The sequence below is a fragment of the Montipora capricornis genome, chromosome 9 (genome assembly GCF_036669925.1).
Source record: "Montipora capricornis isolate CH-2021 chromosome 9, ASM3666992v2, whole genome shotgun sequence".
Classification (NCBI taxonomy): domain Eukaryota; kingdom Metazoa; phylum Cnidaria; class Anthozoa; order Scleractinia; family Acroporidae; genus Montipora; species Montipora capricornis.
Genome location: NC_090891.1, coordinates 31439773 through 31454772, shown reverse-complemented (window position 1 = coordinate 31454772; position 15000 = coordinate 31439773). Strand labels below are relative to the sequence as shown.

The 15000-nt window shown below is 41.4% G+C and overlaps 1 protein-coding gene and 1 long non-coding RNA gene across 3 annotated transcripts in view; both read right to left on the bottom strand.

The window, feature by feature from the left end:
- Nucleotides 1–1139: 1139 nt before the first annotated feature.
- On the bottom strand, nucleotides 1140–8862 carry LOC138014977 (uncharacterized). Of its 2 annotated transcripts, none has more exons than XR_011125453.1 (5): nucleotides 8761–8862; nucleotides 8049–8244; nucleotides 5044–6718; nucleotides 4459–4512; nucleotides 1140–1557 (listed from the first exon to the last, which is right to left on the bottom strand). It is a non-coding gene; the product is annotated as an uncharacterized lncRNA (long non-coding RNA). The 2 variants fall into 2 exon arrangements; XR_011125454.1 differs by having other exon boundaries at nucleotides 8539–8816.
- Nucleotides 8863–12173: 3311 nt separating this feature from the next.
- The window catches only part of LOC138014963 (uncharacterized), a 3441-nt gene continuing 614 nt past the window's right edge, over nucleotides 12174–15000 (bottom strand). Inside the window, exon 1 of the mRNA XM_068861858.1 lies at nucleotides 12174–15000. This exon is cut by the window's right edge and continues 614 nt beyond it. Within this exon, the coding sequence (XP_068717959.1) occupies nucleotides 12973–15000 (2028 nt within the window). The 3' untranslated portion in view covers nucleotides 12174–12972.

The following is a 15000-nucleotide window of genomic DNA, read 5'->3' as shown; positions in this document are numbered from 1 at the left end:
GACGCGAAAATCGTGCGCAGTAGGGATGCGCAATGCAATACTAAGGAACTACCTTAAGGATTTACTTTTAAGAACGGATTAAAGGCCCTTAGCATTCAGTATAAAAAAATAATCACGGAACGACCGAAATTGCTAAGTATGACTACCAGATGATCTCGACCCCAGAGCACTTCTCTTTTATTTGTGCGAGGCTTCCGGAGAAATTGGACTCTTTCAGTTCTGCGCACGCGTATAAGTTTTGAAATGTGCTATTGATAGACAGTTAACTGACTGGGTCATTAGGGGTGCTGACCATCGGGTCAGAGACCAGTGGAACTAACCAAGGTAAAATGGAACGGCATTTTTAATCAAAAGTCAATTTGCAACCGGACCGAAGCGTTCCATTTACCTTTCGATCGAAATTTCGGTTACATCACACGGAGGGACTGGAAACGATAATTTTTGTAAATTGAAAGGTCAGACCGGACAACCGGTCAAAGAGGACCACCTCCAGAGGTGGTCCAAAATATTCCGGTTGGATCGGACCGAAATGAAAGTTTCCAGTTGACTTCAGCCTAAAATTTCCGGAAATTTTGGCTTAATGGAAAGCACCCTAGGTCACTTTCGGGCTCGACTTATTTCATGTCCATTTACGAAGTGGAGCAGTTTGAGAGGCTGGTTCCAACCTGTGGGAGTAGCTAACATTCGCTTGATATCGCTTCCCCTATCCCGCAGCTGGAAAGAAGAGACCCACCCTACAGACACTAGAAACCCTAAAGACGCTGTTACACTGTGAAATGTTTCGTGCAACTTGTCTCGTAATGTTTTGGCAACAATGTGGCGGGACAAAATGCACGAGACATTTCACAGGGTAACATACCCTTCAACGGCCAAAATCGTTGCGATACAAATTGCAAGAGCCTACTTTTCGTGCAACTTGTCTCGCAACGATTTTGGTCGTTGCAGGGTATGTTACTCTGTGAAATGATTCGTGCAACTTGTCCCGCCACAATATTAATGTCGCTAAAATATTGTGAGACAAGTTGCACGAAACGTTTTCACAGTGTAACAGCGTCTTAAGGCTTGTCTATTTAATAAGATAAGGGTTACTGCACATATCTTGGTAGCCCTAGGAACATTTCAAATCCGATTAATCAGGGTTGCAGTACACTTGTCATTTATTTATATGCAAGCAACTTCAACACGCGTTTGTTCCAGCTCAACACATTTACTGTAATACGTTGATTAGTTCTAATCTTACACGCTAAACCTGAAATTTTCTTAGAAGCTCCCCAGGTTTTATTTTTACAATATTTCATAAAACATAGAAAACCATTTCAAAGACAAATGCTACGTCATTATATTTGCTTATATTGTATTCTGAAAAAATCTATTTTCTCCTTTGGGTTTTGGTATAACATTATCTTCCTATCTACAATTTTAAGAACAATCATGGAACTTATTATTACGCACAACAAAATTATATTTGTTATTACATATCGAGTCTTCTTCTGTCTCTTTTTCACCTCTAGCTTTCATTGGGGTTCACTCTTGTTCAGCAGCTTCCTGTTCACGTAACTACAAATAAGAGATAGCGTTCAGGTACACCATAGTTAATAGAAAGGACTGCTTTGGAAGCTCGGCAAACATCAAAGGAGCAAACAAATATGCCAAGATTTACGTTGGAAAGTTCACGACCGTTCACAATCTTTTGTTTTGCGCTCATACACTATGCATGAATTACGTAACCAACACGTTTCTATTGATGATGAAATGGTATATGAAATGGATCATATATGAACTGCGGATACGAAATCAAGTGAAGCTACGATCTTCGCACTTATGAACGCAATTTTTACAATTGCGTAGAAGCCTGAAAAATTCAGGACTTCAACGGGGTTTGAACCCGTGACCTCGGGATTCCGGTGCGACGCTCTAACCAACTGAGCTATGAAGCCACTGACGTTGGGAGCTGGTCATTTGTGGGTTCTAATGGTCCCGTGAGGAATGAATCAATGATTCACGGGACCATTAGGGACCAATGACTCACAGGACCATTAGAACCCACAAATGACCAGTTCCCAACGTCAGTGGCTTCATAGCTCAGTTGGTTAGAGCGTCGCACCGGAATCGCGAGGTCACGGGTTCAAACCCCGTTGAAATCCTGAATTTTTCAGGCTTCTCTACGCAATTGTAAAAATTGCGTTCATAACTGCGAAGATCATAGCTTCACTTGATACGTTTCTATTGGTTAGTTCCTCAGAACCGAGTAAACAACTATTGTGTTTTGTGCACGGTCAAGGCCAAAAAAGACAACAAAAACCTACAACAAAGAAATTTGTCGGGTTTCATAACCATTCCCCTCTATTAACTATGGGTACACGCAGCTTTTTACAACTTCTCACTTCATTGCATCGATGGGTGTTTTAATATGTGTCGACAGGGAGTTGCCTGGTCTCTACACGGCTCTTTCTCAGGCCTTGTGCGTCAATCCTTTTCGCTGACGTCACCGAGATCAGCCCACGTGAACCAAAAACGGATTGTCCGCGGTGAAAAAACAGAGGCCTAGGAACTAGGCAAGACAGGGACCAATCCAAAGTCAAAGCTATGGGATGATCCACCGTACCAAATTTTGTATTCCAGTCAAAACTGAGTCAATAAGAAAATTCTCAGAAAGTACTGAAGGTCAAACGACACGCCCTTAAAAACACGAGTCAACAAACCAGGTCCACCTATGTTTGTCAACGTGTCGAGTTGGGGCCCAAATCCCATTGCTTTGAAAAAGAAAACCGAAGTGTAGAGAACTAAAATAATCACTGCAGATCGTGAAGGAAAAAAAAAATTACTAAAACTTGATAACGTGATTTCTGAACATGGACACGTCGCCAACGAATGAAGCATCGGCATCTTTACGCTTTCTTTATGCGCGGCTTATATACTAACAGGAGCCCATGACGAGGAGCGGACAACTTTATTGTATTTGTGGGACGGTTTACACTGCAAAATAAGCATAAGCATAAACTTAAGAATAAGCATAACGAGTGCGCAAGCGCAGTTAGCTCCAGAAAAAAAAGGGGCAGGAGAATGAGACGAGCCACGTCCCAAAATGGCGGACGGTCTTATGCTTATGTTGCACCGGAGTTACACAGTTATTAACGTGACATAAATATAACAAAATGGAAACGATTCTTTTTTCTTAAGCTTATGCTTATTTTACTGCCGGTTTACACAGCTTATGCTTATGTCACCATCTAAACCAGGCTTTAGCAGACCGTCAGTTATTTTTAGATTGATCAGTTTTCCCGCGAAACCAGACCTTTCTAGCTAATTACAAGTCTTGCATGAAAAATTATTACCCATGTGATTGAGAATGGTCACTTGCGCAAGCCAGATCTTATATAAAAAGCCCCGGGAAAACGGCTTCGATATTTGTTTTAACTTCCGTTCAATTTTGCAACCTAGTCCCCAGGGTCTCTCTTCTTCCATTCCTTGGAAGGGAAGAAGAGAGACCCTGGGGACGAGGTTGCGATGTTGAAACTGTTTGCCCCCCTCCCCCCTCCCCTTTCAACCGTGTTGAAAGGATTAGAAGTTGAATCGATGTTAAACGAGTTTAAAAGCGCGTTGAAACACTTCGTCCACCTCTGCAGTCATCATCGTTCACAGAAAATCGTTCAACAAAATCGAAAGGATGTTTTTAGCAAAATTTGAAGCCTTTTGCTCGTCTAAAAATAGCTTGATCTGTGAAAATGCCGTTACATAGACCGAGTATCGAAGTAGTAGGCACCTGGTTATGGGTTCCAGTTAGTGACGAGTTTATGGTCGTGTAAACCTGAATGGCTTTGCCACTGAGCTTGTGCCCTTGTGCAGCTTGTGCCCTTGTGTTAACACGTCACGCGTGTACGAGTTTCGTTCGCTCTTTATCCGTATATCAGTGAGAGTTTGTACAAAATTGGGGAAGACTTCAAACCGGGTTTAAAGTGGACCGTAGGGTAGCAGGGCCACGGTCTTGGCTTAGTTCTATTACATATACAACGTCCCAAGATCCGTTGAATCCCCAAAAACTTCTCCAGCGAGGTCTCCAGTCCGATGGAAAATGCAGCAAAGAAATCTCTTTTTTTTTTTTTGCGGGGAGCCTGAAAAAGCAAAGTGCGCAAAATGGAAACAAACAGACAATCGCTGTAAAATTTTGTCGTATATCGTTTGTGTGACACACATAATCAAATATTCTGCAGCCACCTTTGAACCTTGAATTCTAGTATAGTTTTGGTAACATCCAAAAAGGGGAGAGCTATAAAATTCGTTTCCTGCTAGTCTGCGAGCAAACCTCGATTTTCCTCGAGAATGTTGCAAGGTAACGCGCGAGATCCTCTAACCTTGTGAGTATATCGCGCGTGAAATGTCGAGGAATTCGAATGTTTATTTCAGTAAAGGGGTGGGAGAAGGGTGCGGCTGTCCGTGACAAAAATAATTTGTTTTCACCTTTGCCGCTTCATCAGGAGTCAATTGTATTGAAAAAGCTCCCTCCTTAATTCCCTACAACACAAACAAAGAAATAGAACAAGTTTATCGAGAAGAACATTTCCAAATCTAATTCATTCCTACATGCGTCACAAGCAATGTAAACAAAAGTGAATGTTTTCTTATAATTTTGTCGCATTCTCGATTTCAAATTTTCACAAATTTTGACGTTTTTAAAACATTAACCACGCTAATGAGAGTTTTTTTTTTCGATTAAAGCAAATACGCCAGGTCTATACATGAACTGTCGTGTCACTGTGCACGTTTTCGGAGTTCATGGAAGGAAACGCAACGCAGACTTCAATACCTGTAAATGGCGTGCTAGAATGCACGTCTCAAAGTGAAGTCGAAATTTCTTTTTCAAAATAAGCAAATACAAAAACAAAATAGGAAAATCGTTTCGAGGGAAAATCGAAAGAGGAGCAAAAAAGGGAACTTCCCTTAGTAAACAACTGAAACATTAATATTTTTCCAAAAGGTTTGTACGAGGTAATTTCCATATATGGCTCAAAAGCAGTAACAGCTAGTAATGATGTCTTGCCTTACCCAAACAACAGAGAAAGACAGAAGACCGAGCCCCAAAACTAAAACGCCCAGTTCCTCCGAAGTGCTGCCTCTCTTTTGTTGCGTATAAAAAATGCTTCGCTGACCAACAGCTTGTCGAGGAAGAAGCCGTCCGAGAGTCTGGCGGGAAGCAACTAGCCCGATTCTCGAGAAAGCTGCCAAAGACATCTCTCAATCTGAATATGACGAGTACTGTGCAATGTCTTACGATTTACGAAAGTGCAATGAAAGACGTTTGAGGGACGTTCAATACTTCGAGTTAAATTCAACGAAGGGAGCTACGGTAAAACAGGAAGATTTGTCTTGGGGGCGGAGAAAGAATATTTTTTCCACTTCATAGCACACGTCACGAACACGGTACATTAAAAATTGACATGTCCTTGATGTTCGCGGTGAAAACGGCCTTCTTTTCCGTAAATTAAACTAAATTTGTTTTTATACGTAAAAATTTGAACTTTCATTTCAACTAATTAACGAAAAATCTATTTTCGTGACTTCATTTGCTGTGGTGACATCAATATATTTTAAGGTCACGCAAAAGAAAAACATCACGCTTCACACCGGCTACAGACACTAGTTTCGATGTGTGTAGAAGTCACGAAATACCTACAGACGATAGTTTTTATGCACGTAGAAGAGACATCACCTAACAGGCTGACCAGCAATTTGACCAAATAATAATTTGCAAACAACTCTTATTCGGAGATCACAGAGAATTCTATAACTGTAATGTCATCATACAGTAAACTTCAGAGCATGCAAAAAGTTGTAAGCTTAAAAATAAAGTTGTTTACTTACAAGTTGATTTTCTGCCCAGTGATTAATTTTTTTTGCATGCTTGTCTTAACAAATGCTCCGGAATATGCATAGTTGAATTAATTCTTGCTTTGGTTTGTGGTCAGCCACCTTATTATTCTCGCTATCATGCTAAACCTCATCCAATAATAATCATTGCCAATTCGACCAACAGATGGCACATTCTAATTAAAGAGTAGAATGCCAAGGCAAAAGCGGAAGATTTTTAAAATCAAATGACAGCATTTCGTCTACTTAGATTTTTTTCAACTCTTGAAAAATAAATGCCTCCTCCATGACTTACCACTGTTTAAAATGATTAAAATAATTTCTTCAACCAATAGCAAATAGCACAACAAAATCAATCTGAATTAGGAGTAAATATATGTAACTTGCATAAAAGAGTACACATGTAAGTCATGTTTGATATTTATTTTGCTTCTCATTGGTTGAAAAAGGGTATTGTTGCCATGGCATTCAAGCTAGTAAATGCCAACCACCTTGCGTCAAACAACTGGACTCTGATGTTGCTGATGATGGCCTTAAATTGTGTGACATTGAAATGCAATCTAAAGTTATTTGAAAACTGAACCCCTTTGAGTATTACACATCAATGTTGTAATGTGAGATAGTTACTGTGTTGAGACGTCAGAATCATAAGGAGATTGCGATCCCCAAGGACAAATTAAACTGTTTATTTAAAAACTCAGGATTTGTGATTATTTGTCACATGACCTGTTCGTGACACTTGATCTAAACAATTACTTTATCTTGACATAAATAACCATTACAAAGTGGCAGCTGGTGAAACCAATCATTCAATATCAGAAATTTCTTTCTCAAATTTCCAGCGGTGATACAGCTGAAAAGAAAACCAACAAAAATATGTCAGATAATGAAATTTTCCCATAAACATTGTTTTTTGTCATTTAAAGACTGACAGCAAAATCACAAAGTAGTCGTGCGGTATTGTGCTGCCAGTGGTTTAACAAAACAAAATATGAGCCTGCAATACTTGTGCGTAAAGAAGTCGCTGAAAAGGACGAATGATCAAGGAATGGCATTGTGAACATAACATCACAGCTAAATTATGCTGATTGTGCCCCATATCTTCAGATTGAAAGAAAATTCACACCGAGAAACAAAATACTTTTTTCATTTCTTTATTTATTTCAGAAAAAGCAACAGCAAAGTGGCAACTGCTAAACCCTTTTATTTTAAGAGTAAAGGTGAAAATTTTGCTAGATATTTCATAATTTTGCAAATGCAAAGCATATTGGTCACAATTTCAAGCCCTGCCTCTGCCCCGCGTATTTATATTCTTACAGGCTCTAACTGCATATACAGACAATGGTCTGGACAGGACCTTAACCTAGGAACTCCACGGGCCCATTTCTCAAACATCTCAAAACTTTTCAGGCCCATAAAGCCCTTTAGGAAAGTGCAATCCGCTTGTATTGATAAGCTGGCCTTTTCACCCATTGACTCCATGAAATGAGACTTTACTTCGTCTAATGCCAGACAATTTTAATGGTAAATAGAGGGCAGTTCTGGTTCAGGAGTCAATGGGTTAACATGTTTTCAAGATAGCTGGAAACAAAATGACTGTGAAGTTTGACCACTGAAAACCTCTCCATTCTCAAGACACAGAGGAATTTGTGATACCCAAAAAAGGCATGGAAAGTTGAAGGACTTTCCAGAAATGGGCCTCAGATTCCAAGCACCAATGCCTCAATCACTTCAGTACCCTACCTCTCACACTGTTTTCTATGTCAGTAATCTATACCCATCTACACCCTTCCCCATGAAAAAAAATCATCTACCACTTTAACAAGAGAGACGTATGATTAATCCTCCAGATGAATCACTTAAATGTACCCCTCATTTTATCTACAAGCAAGACTAAACTTGCGTGATTACTTACGTGGACCTTAGAATGTCCACTTCCTAAGGTAGCTTTCACACTTGCTAATTGGAGCCCGATATATTTATTAACCCTAGACTTCAAAATTGTGGCAAAATTTATTGCAAAGAGAATGGAACCAGCCTTAGCTCTTCTTATCATAATCCCAACCAAACATGCTTTGTAAAAGGTAGCATTATCCGTCTTGTGCCACTGTTTATCACAAATTTTTAATTATGTTTATCCCAAATGAACTATGCCTCCTTAATACAACTCCCAAAATACTCACCATGGCAATCAATACACCAGCAGCTGTTGCCGTGCCAACGGCAAACACGTTTTTTGAGTAATTAGGTCCATCTCCCTGTGTCCAGGAGCTTTGTTGTTTTGATAAAGCACTTAAAGATGTTCGAATTCTGTTGAGTTGTCTGTACATCTTTGTTCAGATTTTGCTGGGTCTATCACTGAATTCAATATAATAATTCCTGCCAAGGGAAGCATGTATTTTGTTACACATAAGTCAAATAAGGCACAATTGATTGTATTTGGAATCATCTGGTATATTAAATGTACATGTTAATGTTACAAGAGGATCTTCGTTTCATACACTTCACTTCAATACATATGAATGTTTAGGATACTTTCTGTATTGGTAAAACAATGACCTGTGACCTGTGACATGTGTTTTGTATCTGCCGTCAAAGTTGTTGTTTATGGCTATTACACGGGGCCGATAACTGTTCCGACCTCTGGCCGTTGTCAATATTAAAGTAACTTACCAACGCCAATTTGTACACTACTGTTAACGTTCTTGCAAGAAGATACAACTGAGCAATGAAATGTTTAGTTCAACCCACGTCGTCTTTTACCCTGTAGCTGAGGTAAGCGTACGTAGATCGACAAAAAAGCTTTTGAACTTCATCGTAGATGTCATTTTTGTCGAAAGACGGGACACAAGTAGAACTCGCCTCTGGGGCATAATTCATGAATGATATGCCCACCTTTAGGGTACGTACTCCAGCCAACTTTAGCATCCGACGTCCGCCATTATTTTTTCCCATGACACACCGTGGAATGTAGTTTCCAGTCTTCTCCAAACCGCGGACACACGTAGTCGCAGTTGTCCCAGATATTCAAATCGCGCTCTAGACCACTATAGGTTCTCAATTTCAATCCATCACGCCTTGCAAATATCTAACTGCATGCTTGCCAACTTTTCCCGGCGTCATACGCGCTACATTTTTGTTTTTTAAACATTAAGGATTCTTCATAAAGGATCGCGGTCCTAAGATTCCCGAACTCCCTGTACAATCAACTGAAAATGTCAATTCCTAGTAAAACCCAGCGTGTTAGTTTTTTTAGTAGGCTAGGTATCGGAGAGCCAGAACATTTACGCATGCGCTGACGGAATGTTTGAACAAGAGAGAAAAACGCAGTACCTCCAGACATCCGGCGCTGGAGCGTCGTACCAAACGAGTCATCCCGAGATTTCGACCCGTGCGATCGCTTTTGGACGCAGTTGGCCCTTCGCTGCTTTCTGCTACCGACCTCGCCTCCCGGTACGGCATTGAGGGAGAGATATGTCGGCCCCTAAACCATATGTGACAAATCCCACGCCTACTCACAGCTCCAAACCGCCCTTGTCAATTTAGAGTAAGAATTAGTTGGCTTATATATTTGAGGCAAAACTCATTTCATCTCTCATGTGGTAAGCACTGGAGTGGCAGATTACAAAGTGTGCGCACGCGCCCTGCTAAAGGTAACATACATAAAAACATAAGCTCTATTTCATCTCGAATTTCAGAATAACTACAAGAGCTAATATAAAAACAATAAAAAAAATAAAATAATAATAAAAAAAAAGGTTGACACTGGCTAAAATATTGTGTTGGACGTTTCGGCAACTCCTGTTGCCTTCCTCAGCAGGAATAAAAAATGCAAAAATCTAACATGCCTGGCTACACACCATACATTTTTATAAGAGCTCATATCTTCGAGACATTCCATTTACAGCTAAAATACATAGCATATACAGATACATGCTAAATACATAATATTTAAAAATATATTATTTAAAAAGAAAAGCCGCTTTACAAAATGCGGCCCTGGATTCTCTTTGGAAACCAGTAAACTCAGTGGTACGGATAAAGTCAGGTAGCGCATTTCGCAACTTAGGTGATACGTAAGAAAAAAGAACGGAGACCATAACTGGTTGTTCTAGGTTGATTGAGGGACAGAATGTAATTTCCGCGAATATCATGCTTAAGAACAGGACGGGAGACAAAACGTATTTTTCATAAAACAGGCATGACAGGGTTTACTATCGGCAGAAGCTCGTGACTAGGAGCGTACAAGTATTTGTGTAACGGCGTTTTTACAGACCGAATTATTTTTAGGTTGACTTTCCCGCGAAAGCAGACCTTTCCAGCTCATCAAAAGTCTTGCATGAGATATTATTACCCGTGGGATTGAGAATGGTCATTCGCGCAAGCCAAAGCTTATTTACGAACTCGTCTAAAAATAGCTTGATCTGTGAAAATGCCGTTACATAGACCAAGTAGTATTGGAGTTGAAGGCTCGTGGTTATGCGCTCCTGCGATCAGTTAAGACGGTCGTGGGGTGCTGCAACTGAATGATAAAAGGGGAGAAGTGCTTGACGCCGGGCGGCAACGACACATAGGGATTCGACTTCACAGGGAAGCCAGGTGACTTGATGGTTTCGCAATTTCGCGCTCTAGAAGCCGGCCAAGTGAATGTGGTAGTTAAGTGAAACGTACAAGCTTGCACTGAGGCCTCTCTTGGTAACGGACCCATCAGTAAGCATCCAAAGAATGTCGACGACTGAATGGCGAGGAAGAACTACCGCTTTTTGACCGTGCGATCTTGAATCTGAAAACTAGGTTTTCATTGTCGGTAGACTGAAGGTCGGTGAGGGCGGACTCGAGCGGGTCATCTACGTCCGAGAAGTTGGGAAGTACCCGACTGAGGACTTTATAGGCGCCGATAAACGACCTGAGGCTTTTAACAGTTTGAAGGGGAGGACAAGATGTCAAGGCAGCGATGCAATGAGGGTTAGCTGAGAGCCTGCCTTAGGACCATATCCAGCCGAGACTGGTGGCAGACAAATGACTGTATTCGTAGAAGATAGACGAAGATTACAGCGGTCAAGGGCCTCAAGTACTCGTCCCCAGTTGTTTAGTGAAGGCTGCAGTTTACTCTATCTGGCGACATCGACGAAGGCAGTCACGAGACTATAACCACCTTAGGTCTTTTAACGAGGAACGAGGGGTTGAGGTATTCGAGAGTGATACCGAGGTCCTCGGGACGACGGAAAACATTAGCTTGTTCGAGTTCGTCAAACTTGGTTTGGAGCTCTGCTAGTTGGTTGCAGGAGGGACACAACCTTTGCGCTGTGGGGGTCTGTACAGGACCAATATTCACTATTGCCAGGATGGGACCAGCAGTGCCGTTGTAACCGGTCAGGGTCAAAAACACGATGGAAGGACTGCAACAAGTGACAGAACTTGAGCCTAACACTCACTGGCTGTAAGTGGTCGGGGTCTATGGACACGGTTGCTGAGAAGGGTAAGGAACTCTTGGGTTTTACGTGGTGCGATAGATTGGGGGAGGGGGAGGGGTTACTGAATCAGGAAGCGAGAAAGATACATCCGGGCAGGTCGGTGAGTATTAGACGTAACCAAGACAAAACTATCATGTTTTCGAGCGTGGGAGTTAATTAGCTCCTCATCAACTGGAACAGTTGCACCATGGTGAATTATGGTACTGTTGGCAACAAGCAGATTATATTCGGTAAAGGACATTAACCACTGAAGGAGGTCTTCAGGGCTTTCATCGAAAGCGGGCACAAGACGACTGGAAGCCATAATGGGCTCTTACTGCTAGCCATAGGGAATTAACGGACGTCGAATTCTTCAGAATAGTATGGGCCTAGCATGAGTTCGAGGTGTAAATTCTTCTGACAAGCGTTACGTTGGCGGCTAGAAGGGATCTCTTCCCCATCGGGAACGAGTCCTCTGTAGGTAGAGGATAGTGGTCGACATTTTCTGCCACCTACAATTATCCTGATTGAAAGGGGGCGAAGGGTTAGCGTCTAGCAAAAGGGAATACTGGAGGTTCTGCCTCCAGGCTTCGAACGTTGTGATGCTTTCGTTCTTTGAAAGGGACCATTGGATCTCTACTAGAATTCATGCTTTAACAGTAAGAAACAGTGAATTGATACTTTGAAGGCAGATGGCTGCTCAGAGTTCACAGTCAATCGACCATCGGATTGGTAGACTCGTTTTTACTTCGATTAGCAAGCCGGCTATCAGGTCCTGGAGAACGTGGATCACTAACCACCACGCCAGTGTTAAAAGACAGGCAAGGAACTGCCGACACAATGAAGGAACTCAAACAGTTTTATAACAAATCGATCACGTAATACAATGGCGTACTGACAACACACACGCGGAGGAAAAACGTACGCGAGCGCATATAAAACTGACGAAGTCGCAGGCACTGCCTCAGTGGGCGCTTTGGTGAATATGAAACATAAGAGGCACCTTTGACGGACGACACCAACTCTCAGCTTCGTGAACTAAAATGTTGTTGGAATATGCGCCCCTCCTCAGTCTCTGCTCGGCGTCGCCGTTCCTTAATTTGCCTCTCGCGCCAACAATACCCCGGCCGCCAGCTACGCAGACTGAAAAAGAAAAAGACTACAGAAATGCAGAGTACAGCCGGACTAGCTTCTCTCTCCTTTATACGGTTTTCCGTTGACTATTATTTGCTCAGATTCATTAATTAAGCACTCGTGTCGTCAGAGGTAGCGATTGTCTCGGTCAGCTCAAAAATACCACAAAATAATTATGTTTAATTAGTATAGGAAATCGTATGAACGCGAGTGCATTTCGGAATTTAAAGGCACGTGTGATGTTTTGAAAGTTCTCATGCATGAGCCGTAGGAGAGTGCAATTTGAGAACTTTCAAAAACATCACGAGTGACCAGAAATCACAAAATACACGAGCAAGTTCATACGGTTTTTTTATTCATTATATACTGAACAAAATAACTCCATCGCTGTGTTTCCATATCAACTTCCGTATTGCACTCTATAACCTATTTATGCATTCGTTATTGACCAATCAGAGTACATAATAAGAGTTTTATATATCAGTATCCGCACTGATCAGCCGGACAGATCAGATTATTCTTACAGCGCATGTGCAAGCGCAAGCGTTATAACTATGACAATTAGGAAAACGCTATAACCAGGCGCAGCATTTTGCATCGGCCGTATTATTACAGGATACTCAATTCCATTTTTGTGGGAAACCACAGGACATTTACTGTAATACTTGAAAACAAATTTCTCTGCAAAGTTTCTGTCTTCTCCCGGAAGTTTTCCCCAGTCAATGTCGGAGCACTGAGGGGTGCTTAGACGAAAAATTTGATTGTTCTCTTTATCAAACCACAAACACTCGATACTTCTATGTTTCTCATTTAGAACTAAGAAGAATTCCCCGATTCTCCAGGCTGTACCTATGCAGGTAAACGATACATCAGACAGATGACACCCAGAATCGTACTTGACTTCGAATGTGAACGAATTATCGCATGCAAAATGCATACGAGAAGCTGCTCCATTGCATTCGGTCTTGTTACCCAACAGTGATTTAAAGTGGTAAATTCCCCTTCCAAAGGTCGGTAGAGGACATTGATGTTGAGTTCCCATTGGTGACTTCATTAAAATTTTTTCGATATTTCTACCCCAGACGGGGTAAGGGTCCAGTTTATACGGAAGCCAAGTCGAGCAAAACTGATGCAGAACGTGGTGGTTAAAGTATTCTTCAATGTTTTTTGCTCTATAATCAACGATTACACTTTGCGAGAGTCTGTAAATGAGGACATCAGTCCCAATAACATTAGTAATACCGAAACGAGTCACACGTACGCGGCACCCATTGGAAAAATTCGATACAAGTAGATAGTCATTCAGAGCAAACTTAGCCCGTCCCATTCCTGGCCATTTGCCAGTTACTAATGAATTACACCTTGGAGTTGCTCGGTGCTGAAAGACGTGCTGCGTTTTACAGTGGAATTGACCATAAGGAGGGATTCTAACCACAGTGCTATTTATTATTAGAGTTTGGAGTGCATTATGTTGGGATATTTCATTCCACGTTCCTTGAAATTTATCTGGGAAAATGCAGCTAGTCTCGTTGATTTCTGAAAGGAATCTCGCTGGGCGGTCGATATTCGTCCTGCGTCTTAATTTCATGCTAAGCCACATTGCACCAGTTGAAGTGATATTTCGCCAGCAAGAAGGTTGATTATAAATCTGCAGTTCGATTTCTTCTCTGCTTTGTTTTGAAAGTTTCCGAAATCTCGCGCAGAGAAAATTCGACTTCTTATGATCTGAAAATGAATTTCTCTTCATTGTTTGGTGTTTCACAATGAAGTATGTGTAATGTTTATCCTTCCAAGCTGTACTGTGACAAAGAAGGCCTAAGTGATGTTTTTCGGAGTCTGAATTAATTTTCTCCTTTCTTAAAAAGCAGTCGCTCTTAGTTGGAAGCTGAATGATAAGACCCTCTTTTCCCACACAGTCAGATTCGAACATGGCACCGGACAAATACACCGCCGGGGTAACATTGTGATAAGTGCATTGTTTATCCGCTTCTCCGTTATAAAATTGCATAATTTGAAATCCTCCGTTTAATTCAGCTGGACAGTCGACAGATTCGTGCAAATTCGTTTGTATCAAGGGATAATCATTAGGTTTGAAATCTTTTGCACTGCACGCCAAACTTGTGGAGTTATCCTTCCAAGCTGACTGTTCATATTCTACTATATTCCGTCCTCTTTTTCGAAACCTGACACAGGAAAACGTTCGGTCAAGATCGTTTTTCGTAAAAACGTGATGGTTTGACGAGATTATGAAAATATGTGGAGAAATCTTCTTCCAACAATGGAATACAGTGGTCCCTGACCGATGACTGTTCTGGAACTCCGTTTCAAAGACTTCGACTTTTCCTCCGTCAAACACCCAAGTACGGCGAACGCTCATAGTTGATTTATTAAAAGCTTTGTTTCCTCCATGTGCGAGGCGTATTTCTTGGAACCACTGACGACACGTTTTGCTAGGATCTGAACAGGATTCTTGCAGAAAACTCGGAAAGGAGCAATTACAGTTTCCATCAAGGATACCCTGTGCTTTAGTACTCTTTTTTGAAAGCTC